This window comes from Thermobia domestica, chromosome 14 (assembly GCF_964235325.1).
Source record: "Thermobia domestica chromosome 14, izTheDome1.hap1.1, whole genome shotgun sequence".
In the NCBI taxonomy this organism is placed as follows: Eukaryota; Metazoa; Arthropoda; class Insecta; order Zygentoma; family Lepismatidae; genus Thermobia; species Thermobia domestica.
In genome coordinates, this window is record NC_137467.1 from 33,207,430 (window position 1) to 33,227,881 (window position 20,452).

General features: G+C 35.8%; 1 protein-coding gene across 1 annotated transcript in view; it reads left to right on the forward strand.

Annotated features, from left to right (window-relative positions):
* Positions 1-16,786, forward strand: part of LOC145669615 (uncharacterized) — a 31,596-nt gene extending 14,810 nt beyond the window's left edge. Inside the window, exon 2 of the mRNA XM_081737848.1 lies at positions 10,450-16,786. Coding sequence (XP_081593974.1) covers positions 10,450-12,073 — 1,624 coding nt within the window. The 3' untranslated portion in view covers positions 12,074-16,786. The remainder of the gene's footprint in view (positions 1-10,449) is intronic.
* Positions 16,787-20,452: the final 3,666 nt, after the last annotated feature.

Here is a 20,452-nt window from a genome sequence, read left to right on the forward strand (position 1 = left end):
GGCGTTCTAAGAAATAGTAACTCCTTAATCCAGGTGAATTGTTTCAGTGTATGTCTTATAGCTGGACACCGACCATGACACGCAAGGATATTTCTCCAATTGGAGCAAGAAAGAATTAATATTTCGGCATCACTTAGAGAAGCACTAGATAGATAGGATAAATTACATTCACGTTGAGTTCTAAGAGTTGAAAATTAATGCAAACAAAATGAATATAATAATGTGCATCATGTTGAGACAGAGAAAGATGGACAAAACAACAACATTTTAACTCTTAAGCATACACAGTCTGGATTTCTCTCCTGTCACATCTTTCTGTTTGGGTTTTTCTCTTTCCTTACGGAATAAATCGCTTTTAGAATCAATAGCGAACATAATTTACAATGTTTAATTCATGGAAAAACAAACTGTAGGCGAATGGAACGGAGAATATTTAGAATGAGTCTCACAAGCTGTCCAAATAGAGGAACAATCTAAGGCGTATGTTCAAAACAGCCATATAACTGCACACTGCCATATAGTTGCCCACGGTTCCATTTCAATTTTTAATTTTATTTACGGTTTTTAGATGTCTATGGCTAAACATGTGGCTTCAGAAAGAAAACCTTGGATCTGTAGATCAAGATCAGGCAAATGTTAATCCACCATCTTCAGAACTTACTGTTGCGTCTACATATATGTAGGATTAATCGAGGTCTTGCATTGAGAAAAGCTAATCTATCCGATAGAAGCACTTCAAATTTGGTTTTGGGGCACAATGTTGCGTATAACATGGACCGAAAAAAATAAATGAGCAAGGACTAAGAGACGCTAATGAAGGACAACAGATCATGAAAATAATAGTAAAAAAAAAAGAAAAAGCATGCTTTTCTACCTTATTCGGCACTCCGATTTTATCACCATGCTGATAGCGGGAAATGCAATAGCAATTCCAGGAGAACGAAGACCAAGGATATAGTATGTAGACAGTTACGAAGAAGAGGCGTTATCAAATTTTAAAACTGATCTTCCATGGTAGAAAAAAAAGTTCATAATTTCCATGTTGCCCACCTACCTATGGCAGGGGGGAACAGGAAGGAACCGATGATTTGAAGAGTGAACTCCCAAATTTACGATATTCACACTACTTGCTTAAGGATGATTAGAAAGTTCATTTCATAAATCTACGAAGCCAGTTCTACCTCTACAAGGAGATGTTTTCACCAATAATCCATGCGGGAACGACATTTCGTAGCTTTGTTAGGTAATGTTCGTGCAGTGTAAATAAAACTACGAAAATAGTATGCGCAAGCTCTCGCAGGAATACATCGGAACTATGTCGTGTTATTTTTTAAAATAACACGCGTTCAAATATCGCGTGGTACAAGCTATATTTTACTCTCAAAACATATTGTTTTGTTATTAATAATTTTTTTTCCTGCATTTCTTGTAGATATCTTAATTTTTTTTTACCAGTGGTTAGTGGAGGCTAGTTTTGGTCAAATATCTTTTCACTTCTATTTCTTTCTTTTGACTCCATGGGTTATTCCTGTGGCCGTGAAATCGTGTTTTTGTCGTTGTTAGAATCTTGTAAATATAATCGTAACGTTCATATTGATTTTCACCTTTTTCCCAAACGTTTTTACATCCCTCTCTCTCTCTCTCTCTCTCTCTGTCACTTGTTTATTCCGTTTATCCCAGCTTTGCTACGGCAAATCACGATTTCTTACGTACCTACGTTTTGTCATAAACTGAAGCTGGGGAGAACGGTAGACAAAGCGTAGATATCGTAAAAATGGAAAAGTGAGCAAATGATCAAATTAAGCTCAGATATTAAAAAACTAAAATTATCTTGCGGCGCAAATCACAAAACCTGGTTAAAGTGTATAGAAAATCTAATAATACTGAATGTAATTCATAAAAATTAAAAGAACATCAAAAGGTTAAAAATGCATAAGTAACTTTTACTGTATATGTTTACGACCGCTTCGACTTCTTTATTTCCACCTTTATCTTATTTTTTCTTTTAATACAGATGGCCTTATGGCACAATTGATAAATTAAGATTTCACGTACTCACAATAATCTTCGACCGGTCAACTCCTTCAGGGGCGTTGCAGGTATAACAATCTCAGACGTTCCACGTCGGATAATCCCAAGGATCCGCTGGAGTCCTCTGCTGATAGTAATAAGCGATCGTCCAAGCCGGCACAATTTTTCCTTCCTTTTCAATGTTTTGGAGCCAGAGTTTGTCTCACAAAACTGAAATTAGAAACGAATGTTAAGGTGCTAACACATATGTACTAGTCACTTCACTACTGATTTCTGCACGATATTAGAAAAAAATATTTTACACGAAGGAGTATGCAAATATCGTACAATCACTGATGATAAACTAAAAAAAAAATCGACTCTCACGTATGCAAACGGCAATTTAGCTTGCGAAGCTCAATCCGTACAAGGGGAGAACTCATAAGAGTATAACGTGTGTTTACTTTAGAACAATGCACCCCACTCGCCTTCGTGTGTGCCCTTCTGAGCGACGACCAGGCGTTCGTGCAAAGCACTCAAGGTTCTTTTAGCAAACCAAAACTTGTATATGGTCAGCCGGGAAAATCCCGATTTTCACTCCTAGCATCGGGACCGGAATTATCGTCCTATTAGCTTTTAGTTATAGCAGTGTATAGATGGAGGGTGATTGTCCCGAAAGTCAGATATAAAGAAACAGTCACCAGAAATGCAGCACTCACGTGACCAGTGTCCTCCTCCATATACGAAGCTTCGTTAATAAAGTTTAAAATTAACATATTCCAAAACTGGTGTCGAATCTGGCGTAATATCACGACTATTTTTTTTAACTGTATACATCTCAAATACGGAAGTAGTTCAAATTTACTATTACATCCAATTTCAATACTTATTTTATTAGAGGAAGAGTGCTAAAATCTATCACGTTCCAGTTGCTTGTAATCGATCCTGCATTCAAATAGTATGTTCATTTTTTTTCGTTGAAATTCAATTCCAACTGGACATGGTTAAAATTATCCGTCTCCGGTTTCAACATTTATCGCTATAAAACGAAAATAATAACAGGTATGTAGCAGCTGTTGTTTTGTAAGTGATTTGTAATCCTGTTATCGGATTTTCATAGAGAAAAACTGTATAAGCTGTCGAGCAGCTCTTCTGCGGTCGGGTCAGCGTCCCAACTTTACGTTCTGTCTTCTTCCTTAGCTATCTATTCAGATTAGAAGTGCTTCAAATTAACAAGTTTTTTCAACATTTATCTCTATAGAAATGAAAGAATAACGGATAACTAGTAATAGATATTTGAGATAGATATTTGAGATAGATTCCTTCTTCGATCTTGTTAATACATGGGAACATATTGTTACAGATGTACTACCTCATGTTTGAATATTGAATTTGCATAATTTGGAAGTCGATTGTGAAACGATATTCACATGTTTAATTTGGGTATTGAATAAAATGTTTAATAAACCCCACCAGGTTGATACTTTTAACCATGCATAAAAAAGTTGTAGCTACGTAACAGATATTTGGCAGAAGTTACGTGAATAATTAATAAAAAAAATGTGACACCTTCACACTTTCTTTTTTACTGGCATGAATTTTAACCTTTATCCTGATTTGAAATATTATTTTAGTACTAGGCACTGCTGTTATTTGTTCGTTTTCGAGCCAATATTGTATGTTTTAACCAGTACAAGATTTTACCATTCCGACATTTACGTTGGTAGATTCACACATTCCGCTAACACCGTATCAGTTGTTCATAAACAGGGATATTTTACGAATTTTGTAACTTTTTGAACTTCTTCATTATAGTTACCTTAGTGTAAACATAATGTTCAGCCGGTATTGTATATGTTGGTGATTCTACCTACCTGCACAATTGTGTAGGTCAGTGCTGAAAGAGTTAAAGATGGTTATTAACAATCAGGAAAAAGACGTTAAATTTTGAATAACTTACGTAGCGTGAGATGAACGGAAAGAAACTTTACGTGCTATATATTTAGTTAACAATTACAATAAAAAACATCACATTTTTACACAAATAATGAAATCGATATGTCTACGATAGGCGGGTCACGTCGCTTGCGTCACTAATATGCTTGTGAACTGTAAAACTTTTGTGAAATTTTGGTGTGTCAAAAAGGAAAAGATAATACTATAGGATACGATACTCTAAGAATGGGCTATAATGATGGAAGTTGGCATGGTTTAGTGTAGGATGATACCCAGTGGAGAAGTTAAATTTATGAGGTGCGGGACTTCGGGTTTGGTTAATCACTGGGTGAATGAGTTTCGCATATTCTTGAATTTATACTAAAATTTAAAGTGAAATATATATTTTACTTTTTAAGCTATTACCGCTAAAAGTACACATTGAAAATTACTATGAAAACTTCAAATGAAGGTCACGTTTCTTGCAATTGAGTTACTCTTTCGGCCTTCATTCACAATTTCGGGAACGTATGTTCAGTACGTTGTACTTTTTTGTAACCAGCGAAACAAACTCCTGATCACGAGGGTGCTACCTCTGCAACAAAGTGTGCAGAAAACCATGCTTAACTTCAACTTTGAAATTTCACAGATAGTACAGTAAATACAACCAGAACCAAGCTTATGCTTATTGTCCCTGGTTCAGGATTTGTGCAGGAACTTGATTTTAATTCGTACTTTATTGAGATGCGGACTAGTTTCAACACGCATTTATGCGAATAAAACATATTTTGACTGAAATAGTATAAACAAAATGTATACTTTCTTCGAAATGCGATGGTAAAGTCGGGAAAAGATTTTCTTGAAAATTTATTTCATATGTTAATTATTATTATTATTTTGTTGTTTTTACGTTGTGTTTATAAATGTCCAGTGTTCGTTACAATATTAGTCATATAGTATTACGTAATTCTATTCCATCAAGTGTATGTTTAAAGAAGTTATATTATGTAAGATGCCGTTAAAGGTACGTAGATATACTTAGTGAAGAGTGTCCGTAAGTGTTCTTCCCTGGCTATTGTATTGTAGTAGCGCGGGAATGAAACAGGAAATATCACAGTGAATTATCGAGGAAAAAATTGTGATTCTTCGATATTTTTTCCCAAGTAGGTAGATATACTTCTCCATATAAGTAAATTGCTCCATATAAGTAAAGAAAAACGTTCGGAAATGATAAAGGCGTTGTTTGAATGAGAAATGATGAAAATACTTTGTTTCGAAGTAATTTTTTAAAGTCGTATACAACAAGCATTTTTGCTTTTTTTGGCGTTGCTCTTGTTAAAACATCTAAAGAAGTCTATAAGTTGATTTGAAGTTCACAGCTTAATTTCACAACATCCCCTTGAAATTGTAGTTTTTCTACATTTTTTTATGCTAGCAAAATTGTGATCACTTGAGTGCATCAGACAAAGCGTGGTGAAGTTCTGTAAATTGCATATTCATTTTATATCATATGGTAAATTTATGTATTATGAAATCTGCGCAAAATTGTCCGTTTTCATCTCGTAAGTCGTAGATAACATGCTCACTGGTATAGAGTAAAGATTTTTCATGATAAATTTCACCTCCCAAGCATAATCCACTCATCAGATAGTCTGCTTTTAGCGTAAGATTTATAGCTTTTCTTTTATTCGTAGGGTATTCATTCTGGAGTCAGTAACGTAAGAAAAGATAAAAAGTTTTCTAAATGAGATACATCATACATGTCTGGCTAATTCCAGACATGTAAAATTTAATTTCAATTGATTAAGCCATTTCTGTTGTTAATACAAGATTAGGTCGATGTCAATTTTTTTGTACTGAGGTATAATATGCAGATTGTTCGTCTTCTCACTCTTGAATGTTGTAATTCCGAGAACATTGCTGCTCGCTACAATTTTTTTAAAAGTAATAAAGCTATTGTGCCAACTGTCCTTTCTCTAACAGGAGAGACCAGTTAGATTATAAGAGTTGACGTACAAATTTAATCCTCTTCCCGTCTTTATGATTCCCATTTGAATGAACGTAACGTAATAAAATGCCACTTAAATGTAGACGCTCAACATATTAAATTATTTATTTCAGACCGTTCAGCAGCCTGTATTTTATAATGTGATGCATAACAAAAATTTCTTCAATTTTTCGGTATTCAGAGTGTAGCATTTATCTTCGTACGCCCTATTTACTTTTAAAGTGAAAAACAATAACGACTTGAATGTTTCACGATGCTAATAACACTCGAGAGGCATTGTTTGCAAAAACCCTGTAATAGGAAGATTCCAAACCCAATATATATTTCGATTTGTGTGAATGACATTACACCAGGTTATGATAAATTTAAATTCTATCTTTACACCAGAAAGATAAAAGCACTATTAATAATCTAGGAGTAACGAAGGTTTTAATGGTTGTCCACATTATCTTAACGTGGAATTCTGGAATCGTTATATCATGTATTTCAAATAAGTAGATAAAAATTACAAGAAATTGAAAACTCTATGCTTCTCAAAACTTTTTATTTAATAAGAAAGTATCAGATGTAACTACGTAGCTACATATCAATATACGCAAAATTTTACTATCTCAAGGTATCAGACTATATAAAATCGCAAATAGAAATTTGTATAGTTAAGGAAATCACGTATCTTGTGCAAAATTTTAAAAGTTGTTATATCGTCCCTTTCTTTCTTTGTAATCATAGCGACCGTTTTTTGTAGCTGCAATTGCAACAAGTTCTTCCGATTTTCAAATTTTCTGACACAAAAAGTAATGATATATAATTAATGTTAGTGACAACGGGTCTCCATTTTCACTTATAATAATGAAATGTTTATTCCACATAGCACAAAATAAGTATTTTGGTATGTACCAGGTTAACTCTGATATCGTATATATCGTGACGGACATAAGTCTTTGACCAGGTAATGGCAACTGCTTTGAAACAAATGCAGCTTATGAGAATTAGGTGTTTCATATCTGTATTTTCATGTGCACAAGAAACATACTTCTGGGTCATGATCGCAGTGGTTCATGGTGAGTGGTGGGTCGTAGTGTGTCATGATGGTGGTGGGTCGCAGTGGGTGATATGCTGTTGACCTCCGACTGACTGACCAACCGATTCAATAAACAACTCCAAATGTGGCACTTCCCGGAATATCCGTACAGATTCTGGAAAAGTTCCAAACAATATGTAATGGTTACATTTTAGGTTAAGATATTGCTAGTCTAGTGTTTCATCTTTGAATAGAATTGCGATTCGCCGTGGCTTTTTTCTACATATTTTTTCGTGAGAAAACGTTAATGAGCAATAGAAAATACAACTTTTTCGATTCGGATCGGTTTGGGTTAACAGCTTGAAAATAAAATCCTTTAATGTCCAACGATTATGCCTGTTAGGTTAAGGAAGACTATGATTAAAGCAAGTGAATTATGATAGACAAACTGGTGAATTGAGAAAGTGGGAGTATCCCGAGAAAACCCACGAGCACGATGTCAGTCTCAACCTTGCTTGCCTTGGGAACGAACCACGCACCCCACACATCAGATTGTTTATTAGACTGGGTCTCACTTTCGATTCCCGATGGGAAAGCCTTTTAAATATTAAATGTCCTCTGTGTTCGTGTCCAGGTCGTTCAAGGTTATTGGAAACACCTGGAAAACAAGAATAACCAAATATAATAGAGATAAGTTACGGAGATACTTTGGGACTTTTTAAAATTTAATCTTGAATTCACTGTACTACACTATGTTATCTTGAGCAAAATCAGTGATAATTGGTTAATAAAAAATTGGAATCGTAAACGTTTGCAATTCGCTACATAGCAACTCTTACATAAAAGAGCAATTCGCAACTCTTACTTAAAAGAGCGGTCTTAGGGTAGTGGCTTGATCATTCGCTTTGTGTGTTAGAGGTCCGCGGTTCGATTCTCTTCGATGATATTCAGAAAAAAATATAATTTAGAATGTTAGTATTTCTGATGTATAATAAAATGAAGAATTGTCAATTTCTCTTGTTCTTACAAGTTAGAGTTGAAACGACTTCTTTCACAGGGAAAACTAATTACATGACGTCACAATCTCGATTCCTACTGTCTGAAAACTTCGCTTGTTTCGAAAACAATTCATGAATACAAATGCGTCATCCTTCAGGTCTATGAGACAAGATTGCCTGAATTGTTACTAACTGTTCTTCTACTCTCACTAGAAACAATAATAATGTTTTCCTTCTCCATTTTCAACACGTTCCATATATTCGTTCAAGAAAATTTGATAAATAGTAACTATTGTTTTTGGTATGTTTTGATGATATTTCAATATAACGCAACCATAATCCAACGTCTTTTACCCAAATAAAGGGTGTTACTTCGAAAGGGTATCGTGATGAAGACAAATCCTACTTAGCTTCTGTTAAGGCATCCGAAGTTTCGAATTTCATATGGTCCAGTAGCTGACACCGTTTTCCTCTCTTTGCAAAGTATCTCTTATAACTCAATTCCTCCTTATAGTGTGTCCAAAGAATTTATTTTCATTTTCGTAATTTCAGTATGCTTATTTGCATCGCAGTAGGACGCAATATTGAGGTATCAGATATTCAGTAATAATAATAATAATAATAATATAGATAAGAAATTCCGTACGAGGACACATTGTATTAAGCCTGTAAAATCACCCGTAGCGTTAGCCAGAAGTTACAATGTAGTCGGGATTAAAGAGAAGTGTCAGGACTATCAGGACATACCCTCTCCATACGTCCCTACAACTAGCTAAATGTTATAACGGAAAGTTTCTAGACAAATTTCGTGTAGAAAGTAGGGATTCTGAATTCACAAGACCCGTAAGAAAATTTGTTTTTAAGTAATGGTTAGGCCGGCTAAGCTACACAAGACGTCGATGATGAGAACGAAAGAAATATTGGAATAAAGAAAGTGGGAGGAAGCGGAACACGGAAAAAACCGAAACACACTGTTTGTTCAGCACAATGCTCACTAGGGGGGAGTTGGGTGAAACAGGTTGAACCATTAAATTACAACACTTCAGCAATAATAATAATAATGGTATTAAATGTTTTAAAGTTACTCTAAAATTTTGCAAATCTTACTTAAACGTAGAGGTTTCGGGGAAGGAGTTCCGTACCTTCGTGAGACATTTCTCAGCTACTCAAATTTAATCGAAAATTTTCCTCTAAAGTTTCCTGTAGAAAATATTCTATTGTACGTTTTGAGGAAAATAACTGTAATAAAAAGAACTGAATATCATTGAAAACTAAGGGTTATAATAAACTAACATGTGCAGTTTGCAGATGTAATTCTATAAGCTTCACTACAAAAATATATACACAGACCATAATTCAGTGAGCATTGAAATACAGGGTAACAAAATAATATATAAGATTCAGTCTACAGAAGAATTGTTACCTAAAGAGTAGCATATACTCTTTCGAGAGTCGAGATGAGACGAGCAATGTTTACGATACTTTTCGTCTCGTCTCGATTCTCATCTCCAAAGCGTGACGATATTGTGAGTTAGGCTTGTCCCGTCTCGAATTAAAATGTTAAGCCTCATCCCGATTTTGTTCGGTATGTTTTAGAATCGAGATGAGAAATTCCCCTTCTAATAGGCAACATTACACAAAACCGAAATATCTTTTTTGGCTAATATCTCGTTCTGCTTGTAATGGTATGACCTGTGCGATAATAAGTTTTTATTGTTTAAATATTTCACGAGATTATTATTGTTACTAGTATTATTCCTGAAAATTTGATAGTTCAAGCATTGAAACAAACGAGTATTTAAATATTTGAATGCAATAAAACGTGTGTCATTGCCGATCAATCGCAATCAAAATTCCTAAAGTAGACAAAAAAAAAAGTTGCTGGACGTGTATTTGGTAGAAGAACCTCCAGATTACTGGTCAAGCGTCTAGACCACTGAACCGCGAACACTACGCTGTGAACGATTCGTCTTTAGTCTTGTTACGTTAAGTCTCTCTGCCTCAGCTTGTAAAGTTTTAAGTTACTTTTTTCTTCGTTCCGAAACGTCTTTCGTTTTCCACTTATGATGATATAACTGAATAAACTTCGGTACAGTTTTTAATAAGTTGAGTTGTTCTTAAACCTTTGGTTCCCAACTTTGTTTTTTCTTCACACGAAACTGCAGATATGACAGATTTAATTCTGATACTCACCCTTTGTTTCAAAGGAGTCGCCATTACATGATCAAAGACTTATGACCGCCACGATATAAATGATTGTTCAATTTGATATAATGAAAAAAAACTACAGCCTCTTATTTTGAAAGTAGAGAGATATGGAGACTTCTCAGTCGTAATCCATTTCATATTTCTACAATATTTCATGTAATAAAACAAATTGAGCGTAATTTTATCATGAAATATAGCGAATAATTACTTTTTTTGCTACTTAATCATTATCTTCAATCACATTTCGTTGTTTGTTGAATATGTTGCAGGCCCGATAACGTATTTGCTTCCCACGGAGAAGAGAATACGTTTACTATATTAAAGAAAGCCATTTCTCATTCAGATGAAGAATCTCATACTTCGACGCAGTTTGGCAAAAAATTTCATCGATCACGTTTGTCAAGACGTATGCTGACACAGGAAAGTGAAAAGCGTCATACGTACCAAAACAGTGATAAACGCTTTAGTCAAAGTTCAAATTTGTCAAGCGGTAAGATAGTTCATACAGGTGAGAAAACCCACATCTGCGGAGTATGTGAAAAAGAATTTCGTGTATGTTCAAGTTTGGCTAAGCACATGTTAATCCACACAGGAGAAAAACATCTAACTTGTCAAGAGTGTGGTAAGGCATTTAATCAACGTTCAAGTTTGGCTACACACATGTTAATCCACACAGGGGAAAAGCATCACACATGCCAAGAGTGTGGTAAGTCATTTAATCGACGTTCAAAATTGGCTACACACATGTTACTCCACACAGGAGAAAAACCCTACATCTGCCAAGAGTGTTTTAAGGCATTTAACCAACGTTCAAATTTGGCTAGACACATGCTAATTCATAGAGGAGAAAAACATTACACATGCCAGGAGTGTGGTAAGGGGTTTATTCTACGTTCAAATTTGGCTATACACATGTTAATCCACACAGGGGAAAAGCATCACACTTGCCAAGCGTGTGGTAAGGCATTTAATAAACGTTCAACTTTGGCTAGGCACATTTTAATCCACACAGGAGAAAAAAATCATTACATATGCCAAGAGTGTGGTAAGTCATTTAATCGACGTTCAACTTTGGCTACACACATGTTAGTCCACACAGGAGAAAAACCGTACATCTGCCAAGAGTGTGCTAAGGCATTTAATCACCGTTCAAGTTTGGCTACACACATGTTAATCCACACAGAGGAAAAGCATCACACATGCCAAGAGTGTGGTAAGTCATTTAATCGACGTTCAAATTTGGCTACACACATGTTACTCCACACAGGAGAAAAACCGTACATCTGCCAAGAGTGTGCTAAGGCATTTAATCACCGTTCAAGTTTGGCTAGACACATGCTAATCCATAGAGGAGAAAAACATTACACATGCCAGGAGTGTGGTAAGGGGTTTATTCTACGTTCAAATTTGGCTATACACATGTTAATCCACACAGGAGAAAAGCACCACACTTGCCAAGCGTGTGGTAAGGCATTTAATAAACGTTCAAATTTGGCTAGGCAAATTTTAATCCACACAGGAGAAAAAAATCATTACATATGCCAAGAGTGTAGTAAGTCATTTAATCGACGTTCAACTTTGGCTACACACATGTTAATCCACACAGGAGAAGAACATTACACATGCCAAGGCTGTGCTAAAGCATTCAGTCACCGTTCAAGTTTGGTTAGACATATGTTAATCCACACAGGAGAAAAACATCACACTTGCCAAGAGTGTGGTAAGGCATTTAATCACCGTTCAAGTTTGCTTAGACACATGTTAAACCACACAGGAGAAAAACATCACACTTGTCAAGAGTGTGGTAAGGCATTTATGCGACGTTTTCGTTTGGCTAGACATATGTTAATCCACACAGGAGAAAAGCATCACACTTGCGAAGAGTGCGGTTAGGCATTTAATCAACGTTAAAATTTGGTTAGACACATTTTAATCCACACAGGACAATAATCACTATTGCGGAGAGTGTAGGAAAGAATTTACTGGCAATTCACATTTAGCAAATGGCAATATTAAAAGACACATTTCAATAACTAAACACATGCAAATGGTGGTGAGTAGGATTTAGTTTGAAATCACCTTTGGCAAGACATGTAACTAGACATAGGCTATAGAAAGGGATGTGACGCACTCACAAGATGTTAAGTTTTGAAAAAAAATCTTAAATTCACGATAAATATCGTACAAAACGTCTGCAGTACTATTAAATATTAAAGGAAACAATAAGTCCTTTAAATGATATACCTCTTCTTTGTAAAGGAATGTGTTTTGAAAGACAAGTTTTAAGTTCGTAATTTGGAGGCAGATATTACGGAAATTTGGTTCCGCATCTACGATACGAGCTGCGCTTCTGCCTTCCCCTTACAGGGATTGCAGCATAGTGAAAATGGCTGACGCCGAGGAAGATTCGAGTAACGATTCTTCAAGTGAATGCTTATCTGAAAATAATGACTCCAAATATACCCCTTCTTGAGTCTTCATATATGTAATGGAGTTAAGGGAAAACAAGTTTAAGCGACATCGATAATAAAAGGTACCTTCCTCATCAGCTACAAGTGTAGATCCAGTGAAAGAAAATGTTCCATGTATATTCCAACACTAGGGCCTTCTGCACCATCTGCGATTTGGACGCATCTTGCTGGCCGATACATAGTTGCGCAGGTCCGTTTTCACCGCATATATTTATATTTCACAAGACATTTTTTCATGCTCATTGACGGAAGCTTTGGGCAAATTAAAGAAAAGTAGCGATCAAAAATCAAGTCCTCCTACCTTCCACATGGGTTAAATTGATCAGACAAACTTCACGCAAAAATCATATTAAGGTTGTGTGTGTCAAAAGAAAAATTACTAATAATAGTGAACATGATTTCACTACAGTTGTTAACGTCTTTGATTTTAACCCTTAAAGGATCCTGGCATTTTGGGCTATTTTTTCAACTGTCAGTCAAGCAGGTACTGTATCGTCACTATTTATTCTAGGATCATGGTTCATACCTCATTCTCTTCAGAATAGAGCTGGCTTTCAAATGGTACCACTTGCATGCTCATACCATATACCAGAAGCGCGAAAGAAAATGTCAAAATGGAAATTTCGAAGGGAAAATTTTTTCCTCGAACTTTGGCCCCCCCTGGACCCCCCCCCCGTGTGATCGTAGCCATCTAAAAAAATCTGAGAAATAGTACTTGGCATACTGACTGTGTGTGCCAAATTTCAAGTTTCTATCTTGAATAGTAAGGGCGGGAGAATTTTTATAAAAAATTCCCACAATGCCCCAAAGTACCATAAAACACTATGATCTCAGGGAAAAAAATTCTTGAGACATCCCTAATTACCCTAGGACTATGATTCGCCAATCATTCTCTTCAGAATAGAACAATCTTTCAGGCGGTACGATTCATATGTCTCCATCATGTATCTAAGGCGGGAAATTCCTGAAAAAAGGGATTTTTTGGGCAAAATTTACCTTTTTTCAACTTTTGCCCCTCTGGACTCCCCTGTTTTCGGAAAAACAGGGGAGTCCAGAAATCGGAAAAAAACTTCTGGTAAATACTACTCGGTGGACTGAATGTTTGTGCAAAATTTAAATCTTCTACGTGAAAAAATAGGCCCGCCAGAAAAAAATTCCCTACCATGCTCCACTTTTACCCTATACAGAAGTATATTTGGATAAAAATTCACTGAGACGGCTCTAATTACCCTAGAATAATAATTTGACAATCGTTCTCTTCAGAATAGAACGGCCTTTCAGACGGTATGACTCACGTGGTCCTATCATGTATGTGAGGCGGGAAAATGACGAAAAACGGGATTTTGGGAGTTAAAAAATCTCTTTACCCATTTTCCCACCTGGTTCTCCCCCTGTTTTAGCACTGACATCGGAACAAAAAATCTGGTAAATACTACTCGATGGACTGAATGTTTATGCAAAATTTCAATCTTTTACGTAGAAAAATAAGCCCGCCAAAAAATGTTCAACATAGGCTTAGGAAATAAAAAAAAATTTGAATTATGACGTCATCACCTCCTATATCTGGACGCAGGACGATCTGAAATCATACGTAATGTCTTCTACAAGGCCTCTGGACTTGGAAAACTAAAAAAACCCGGACGAAAAAGCTCAAATAGAAGAGAAATAACGCAATTTACCATGAAAAGTGCATATGGTACAAATTGTACCATAAGATCCCGAAAGGGTTAAAGCGACTTTAACGGCATTCTTATCTAAAGTGTTAATAACGTTAGCGGAATTCGTGGTGTATGTTCGGAAAGAGTTTTGTGTACCAAAACTTCGGTACACAGTATCTTCCACTCTTTTTCGCTCACTGTCGTTTCTGAAGCGGGGGATGATGATGTAAAGTGAATGTGCATGTAGGTTGTTAAAGTTCGTAGCTGTTTCGTATTCCTTACCTATTCTTTGTTGTGTACTCAGAAGTTGTTGAGTATACTGACTTACCAACTTTTCACTCGTTTTATAAGAAAAGTTGTTAAATCAGGTTTTAAACTTTATTTAAAAACGTTCTGTTTACCTAATAAGTATCTGGTACTGCAAGACATCGCATACCTGTCGAAAACGAACCAGAACACAAAATTTTAGATCATTGTATTGATATATCAGTATTACAACATATTTCTATAAAGTTTAAAGCGTGATCCTGTAAAATCTAGAAATAATGAGTTTGCAACTTCTGATTCTAGTGCGTCATTTGATGCGCATTCAAGCTTGGCAAGACAAATTTTAATAAACACAAGTGAAAACTTTACACATACGACGAGCTTAGAAAAGTATTTGGTGTATGTTCAAGTTTGGCAGGACATTTTAATACACAGATGGAAATCTCACACGCATGACAACACACAGTTGAAAAAAATATATATGGAGCTCACATTTTGCAATACATATGTTAAAACACACAGGAGAAAACATATTAAAAACAAAAGTGTTCTAAGTGTGTAGAAATGACCTAATTAAAGTTTATATTTCGCAACAGATATATTAATACAAATGGGGAGAATCTGCTAGTGTGAAGACTATGAAGAATGGTATAATCGAAGTTCAATTTTTGGGGAAACATGCTATCTCATACAGGTAAAAGATGGCTATGCATAATTGTGAAAACCGTTTACATGAAGTCCACATTTTTTTAGTGGAAAGATGTTGTAAGACACGTGAAACGATTCACTGAAAAATAATGTTTGTACATAAAATGGTATTGCCTAGTTACACACATGATAAAATATACAAATGCGAAACACCTTAGTTGTCAAAAGTTCGCAATAAAATTCGTTAAATATCACGTTCCTTACCTTGATCCGCTCAAGTACTGCAAATTCACGTTTCCGCTTGCGACGACGTCAGTTCGGCCGTCATCGATTAATCACATTTTTCAGCACTGTGCATGATGCAAAGTGTATGTTTTGGCGCATTTAGGTTTAGTAAATTAAGACAAATCATTGTTGACCAAAAGTATACTTTTAATTTAAATTAAATTACAACACTGCTAAATATGAGTGAACACACTGAACAAAACGCAAAAGAACAGAATATAACCTAATCAACATCTATGTCACTTAGCTAGCTGTGATAATGTTGATATTTATTGCAGGGATCAAAAATCGTTGAGTGCTTCTTGCACATGTGTTTCCACAATATGTAGATTCAAGGCGGGTTAAAAGTTAATCAACATCCACGTCACTGCCCTCTTTCTGATATTGCTGGCATGTATTGAAAGTAGTAGTAATTGTTGACTGCCTCCTGAACACGTTTTTCCCACAATCATTTCTTTCAAGGCAAGTTCTATTTTCTCTTGACGCGGAGATGTAGCAAATATCTCTTCGGATTGGTTAGACCGGTTCATCATCTGTAGTTTGATTTCTGTAAAGTGCTAAAAACAGCAGTTTTTTTTTTTTAATTGAGATTTCAGAACGAGCTTTCAGGTTTTCATTTATTAGTTCTAATGCTAACTCATACAGATATGGTCTTGTAATATTTTTGATGTTAGGGATGTTAAAAATGAAACAGCGACTGAAAAATAATAAAAGTTTTACTTACATTTTATGTAAATGCGAAAGAAAAAAAATCACGTTTAGGCTCTCTCTGACGGCAGATGGGTCGTCCACCCTCCAATACCAACTTTAAGATTGTACTGAACCGGAAGTAATGTCTTTGATAATTTTCTCCTACAGGATTGATATGTTTCAGAGTAGCGAGATATTGCTTTACGATGACACATAACTTTCTAATCCAGATTTATAAATGGGAGAAAAACGGGCTGTTTTCCAAGAACAGGAAAAACAGGTTTCCCTGAAACGTCTATGAAAAATGAGCGAAATTGGAAAAGAAATAATAGATGACGTCGAACGCAGAAAGGTTCAGCTTATATTGTCCTGGCCAGAGGTTCTCAGGCCGGAGAGAAAATGAAAGTAACTCAACCTCTGGAGGAGTGATAAATAAATGAGATAAAGTGAACGAGCAAGCGGATTGAACATGGAAGTACGTTGATTATGCAGTTTAGAATTTATTACAAAATAATTCATTAAAATGTTCTGTTCTTCCCTCAACCTCTGCACCTGTTGCATCATTGTACATTACAAGAGGTATCCTAGAAGTTTTAGACCTAAGACCAAAATTGTATAATGTTGTTGATGCTGGTCTCTGATTTTTTTTAAAAAAAATATAGTCTAGGTATTTGCTGCATCTCAATAGCTTTTTTATATGAAGTCCTATATCAGAAATTCAATTAAAGATATGTGTTCATTTGGAAATGCATACCGCAGTTCCCAAAGCTTTTTCTTATTTCGGAATGTGTGGCGACCCGGTTCGCCGTGCCTTGTTGGAAATTTCATTGTTTTTACTTTTTTGAACAGTACAAAGTATTAATTGTTGCATTAAAAACGTCGGCGAGAGAACCCACTGTCTCGTCTATTGTTCCATCTAGTAAAAGTGTCCACTGTAACACCATAGTACTTTACAAATTTCATCCAAAGGAGCCTTCCTTCAGGCAGGCACAAACTTTCTTTTTGCGTTGGATTGCTGGCTTCAGGGATTGGGAGTAAGATATGGAACGGGGAAATCGCGGTCTGGGAGAAGCAATTCTATACATGAAATGACACATTCTGTCGGAAAGATAGAGATGACATAACCTAAGCTGTTATTTTTACGCGCGTTATGAATATTGTATTACCCAAATCGAGTCCTTGAATAGAATTGTTGACAAAGGGATGTCATTTGTGTCTGATGTTATCCCATGTTTACCGTCGATCAATATCTAAGCCCAAGTTATAGTCACCAAAATGAGCAACTTTGTCACCCTGTGATGGCAACTGGAAGTGATTCGTGGCATGTTTCAAGTAAACTTTGAGGAGTTTTTGCATATGGTCTGCAGAAACACCCGACGAAGTTTGTGTTTTTGGACAGACTTGCCTCAGCTCAAATAATTTAACACTCACGTACGAGATGATTCTGTGCTCTGCTGCCACATTTATTTTAATGCTATGATCTTGGTCGTTTATCTATGTCGAGAATTGGTTAAGAAATGGCATTCCACTGTTCCTTACCGATTCTTTCAAACATGTTTCACTCACCAGTAAACAGCCATATTCCAGCAACAAACTAATATTCATAGTACAATTCGTAAAATTGTTTTTAACGCTTTGTGTATTTTGGTATTATGCTTTAAACGTGGTTTTCTGTTCACTGCACTTTTGATCAGCATTCTTCTGTACATCACCACATTAAACAAAGAATATGGAGCACCTGATTTGGCACTCTTCTCTAGCGTGGGATCACGTTGTCCAAGTCACTCTCACTCTTTTCTTGGCATCTGTGTTGAACATTGTAAATTATATTAATTGAGTGTTATGTAGCAATAATAGTTAACGGTATTTTACTTCATTTCCAGCCGTAAGCTTACTACTGGATTCACAATGGAAATGATAAAGCACAGAAAAAACACAAATATTTTTCCCGAAACAGGAGCACGAACTTTAACTTTTCTACAGTTTGATGCCATATTTTTGAACTTTATTCATAGACGATCCTAAGTACATTGAAAGTTTTCTTAATGCCGAACACAGATTTCCGGTGTGGATAGCCGCATCATCCAAAATTTATCAAAAACTTTTGATCTAACCGTAAGTTTTCCACATAGGTTTCCTTGTCCGATTACCTAGCCCCACTCTGGAGCTATACCAACGCATAACTTTCCCCATATTACAGTACCATATCGAAAAACAATCTCACCTATATCAACAAACGCTTCCAAACTTAGCATCCTTTATTCATGCAGTATCTAGTATCTCACTTTAGACCCTACACCAAATCGCTATCAGCATATCCCTTGTCCCTAATGTTTACGCTCTGTCAGTACACTTTACCCTCATTGTTCGTAACCCTACAGTGGTAATGTGAAAAAAAAAAAAAATCATGAATGGTAACATTTTGCCTCCTGGACCAAGAAACAGTTTTACCTGATAAGATGTGAACTAGGATTTAAATTTTTATTATATTTACAATACTAAATACAAAATACACCAGACAGTAGATACACTTTAAGCGAAACTGTACATTCATTTCATTGAAGCAATATCTTTCTTGTTATAATAAGCTCGAAACCTATGTGACTATTTTATTGCTTAAATACCGGCACTCAAAATAAAATATTTATTAACTAGAAAGAAGTAAACCAGTATTTCTCCTAATAGCGGTGTATTACACATAGGGAAATTCACGTTTCAATTCTACCGCAGTCTCCGCACATCATTTCTGCGTGCCTTAGGCAAATCCACTTACAACAATTTTGGCAAAAGTATCTGCACTTACTGTGTTTACAGATGTAACGTCGTCCTCGTTTTCCTAGTTGAGGCGGTACAGGAGCATCTTCTTCTAAAATCAATCCAGAAAACCCTGCCTCCGATTTTCGAAGCTCTGTGGGATTTCATTTATTTAATGCTCTCTGTTTCATCAAACTTTTCTCAGTTCCTTTAGGTATTTTCGCTCTTAGAATTTACTCGCTCTTTTCGCTGAATGTATAACTTTACCATTGATCGCTTCTACATTTAAGAAGTGATAAAATAACGCCATTGGGCATCGTCTAGTGTATCTGTCTTCGTCATATTGAGTACGTATCTGGTCTATTGTGTCCACCCCACCTTTAGTTTCATAGTAAAGTGTGACGATTTCTGGCTTCCTTTTATCTCCGGTACTCTCATCTAATTTGCTGTGATTATGCATACTTGAGATCAGCACTACACACCGAGTTTTCTTAGGTGCGTAGGAGACAATGGTGCAGTTCTAATGAAAACCAAACACACTCCTGTATTCTTTCCTTTTTTTTTTTGGGCATTCACAAACATGGGGACAACTCTTCCTTGTTTTTAGGATTTGTCCCTATAATTGTTAACTTATTGTCCCATTCCATTGATTTAACTAAATTGTAGCTTGTAAACCAATAATTGTCAAAGGTCACGTTGCGAGATGAACCATAAATCGGTTGTCACAATCTCTTCACTACTTCCTCAGGTTTGTTATCTATCTGGAACGAACCTTCTGGTTCTGTTCCCACCTACGCTTCCATATTTGTTGTGTAGTATAATGTTTCCCCAACAAGACTAAACATTTTAATTCCGTATTTTGCAAGTCTTTTGGCTATATAATACGAAATCCACATCTTCCCCGGAAACAGACAAGTGTCTCATCCAAAGTTGCTAAGATACTAATTAAGAAAACTTGTTGCAGTTGTTCAAAAATAATTAAAAGTCACGAATTGGGGCTAATCTGGGGCTGAAGGTTATATCTGATTATTTTATTCATTAGCATCTTCCACTCTTTGATCCATCGTATCCCGCACAGTAATCACTTTCTACTCAGTTTGGCTTACCCGGTCCCCATAATCACATAGAGATGACCCTACGCAGAAGACACATTCATTTGTCTGATTAAAATACCCATGTGTTGTCTTGTGCTTCGCACCTCCCCTCATTCTCCATCCTCGCTATCACTTTACAAATTTTTCATTTTCTCTAGTTGTATTGTATTTATATTGAATTAATCTGTCTATATTAAGTAGTGTGTTATATATGTTTACTTCCTTTATAATGCTAAGGATCAAAGTTCCTTATGCCCAATTTTTTGTTTTTCTTTTTGATTTTTGTTAGATGTTATACCGTATAATTGTAAAAATTCGATAGAACACAGACCAGCACTTACACTTTGCACGTAAATTCCTTTTCAGCACTCACGTTACAGAGGGCGTAACCTTCTCGTAGGTTGC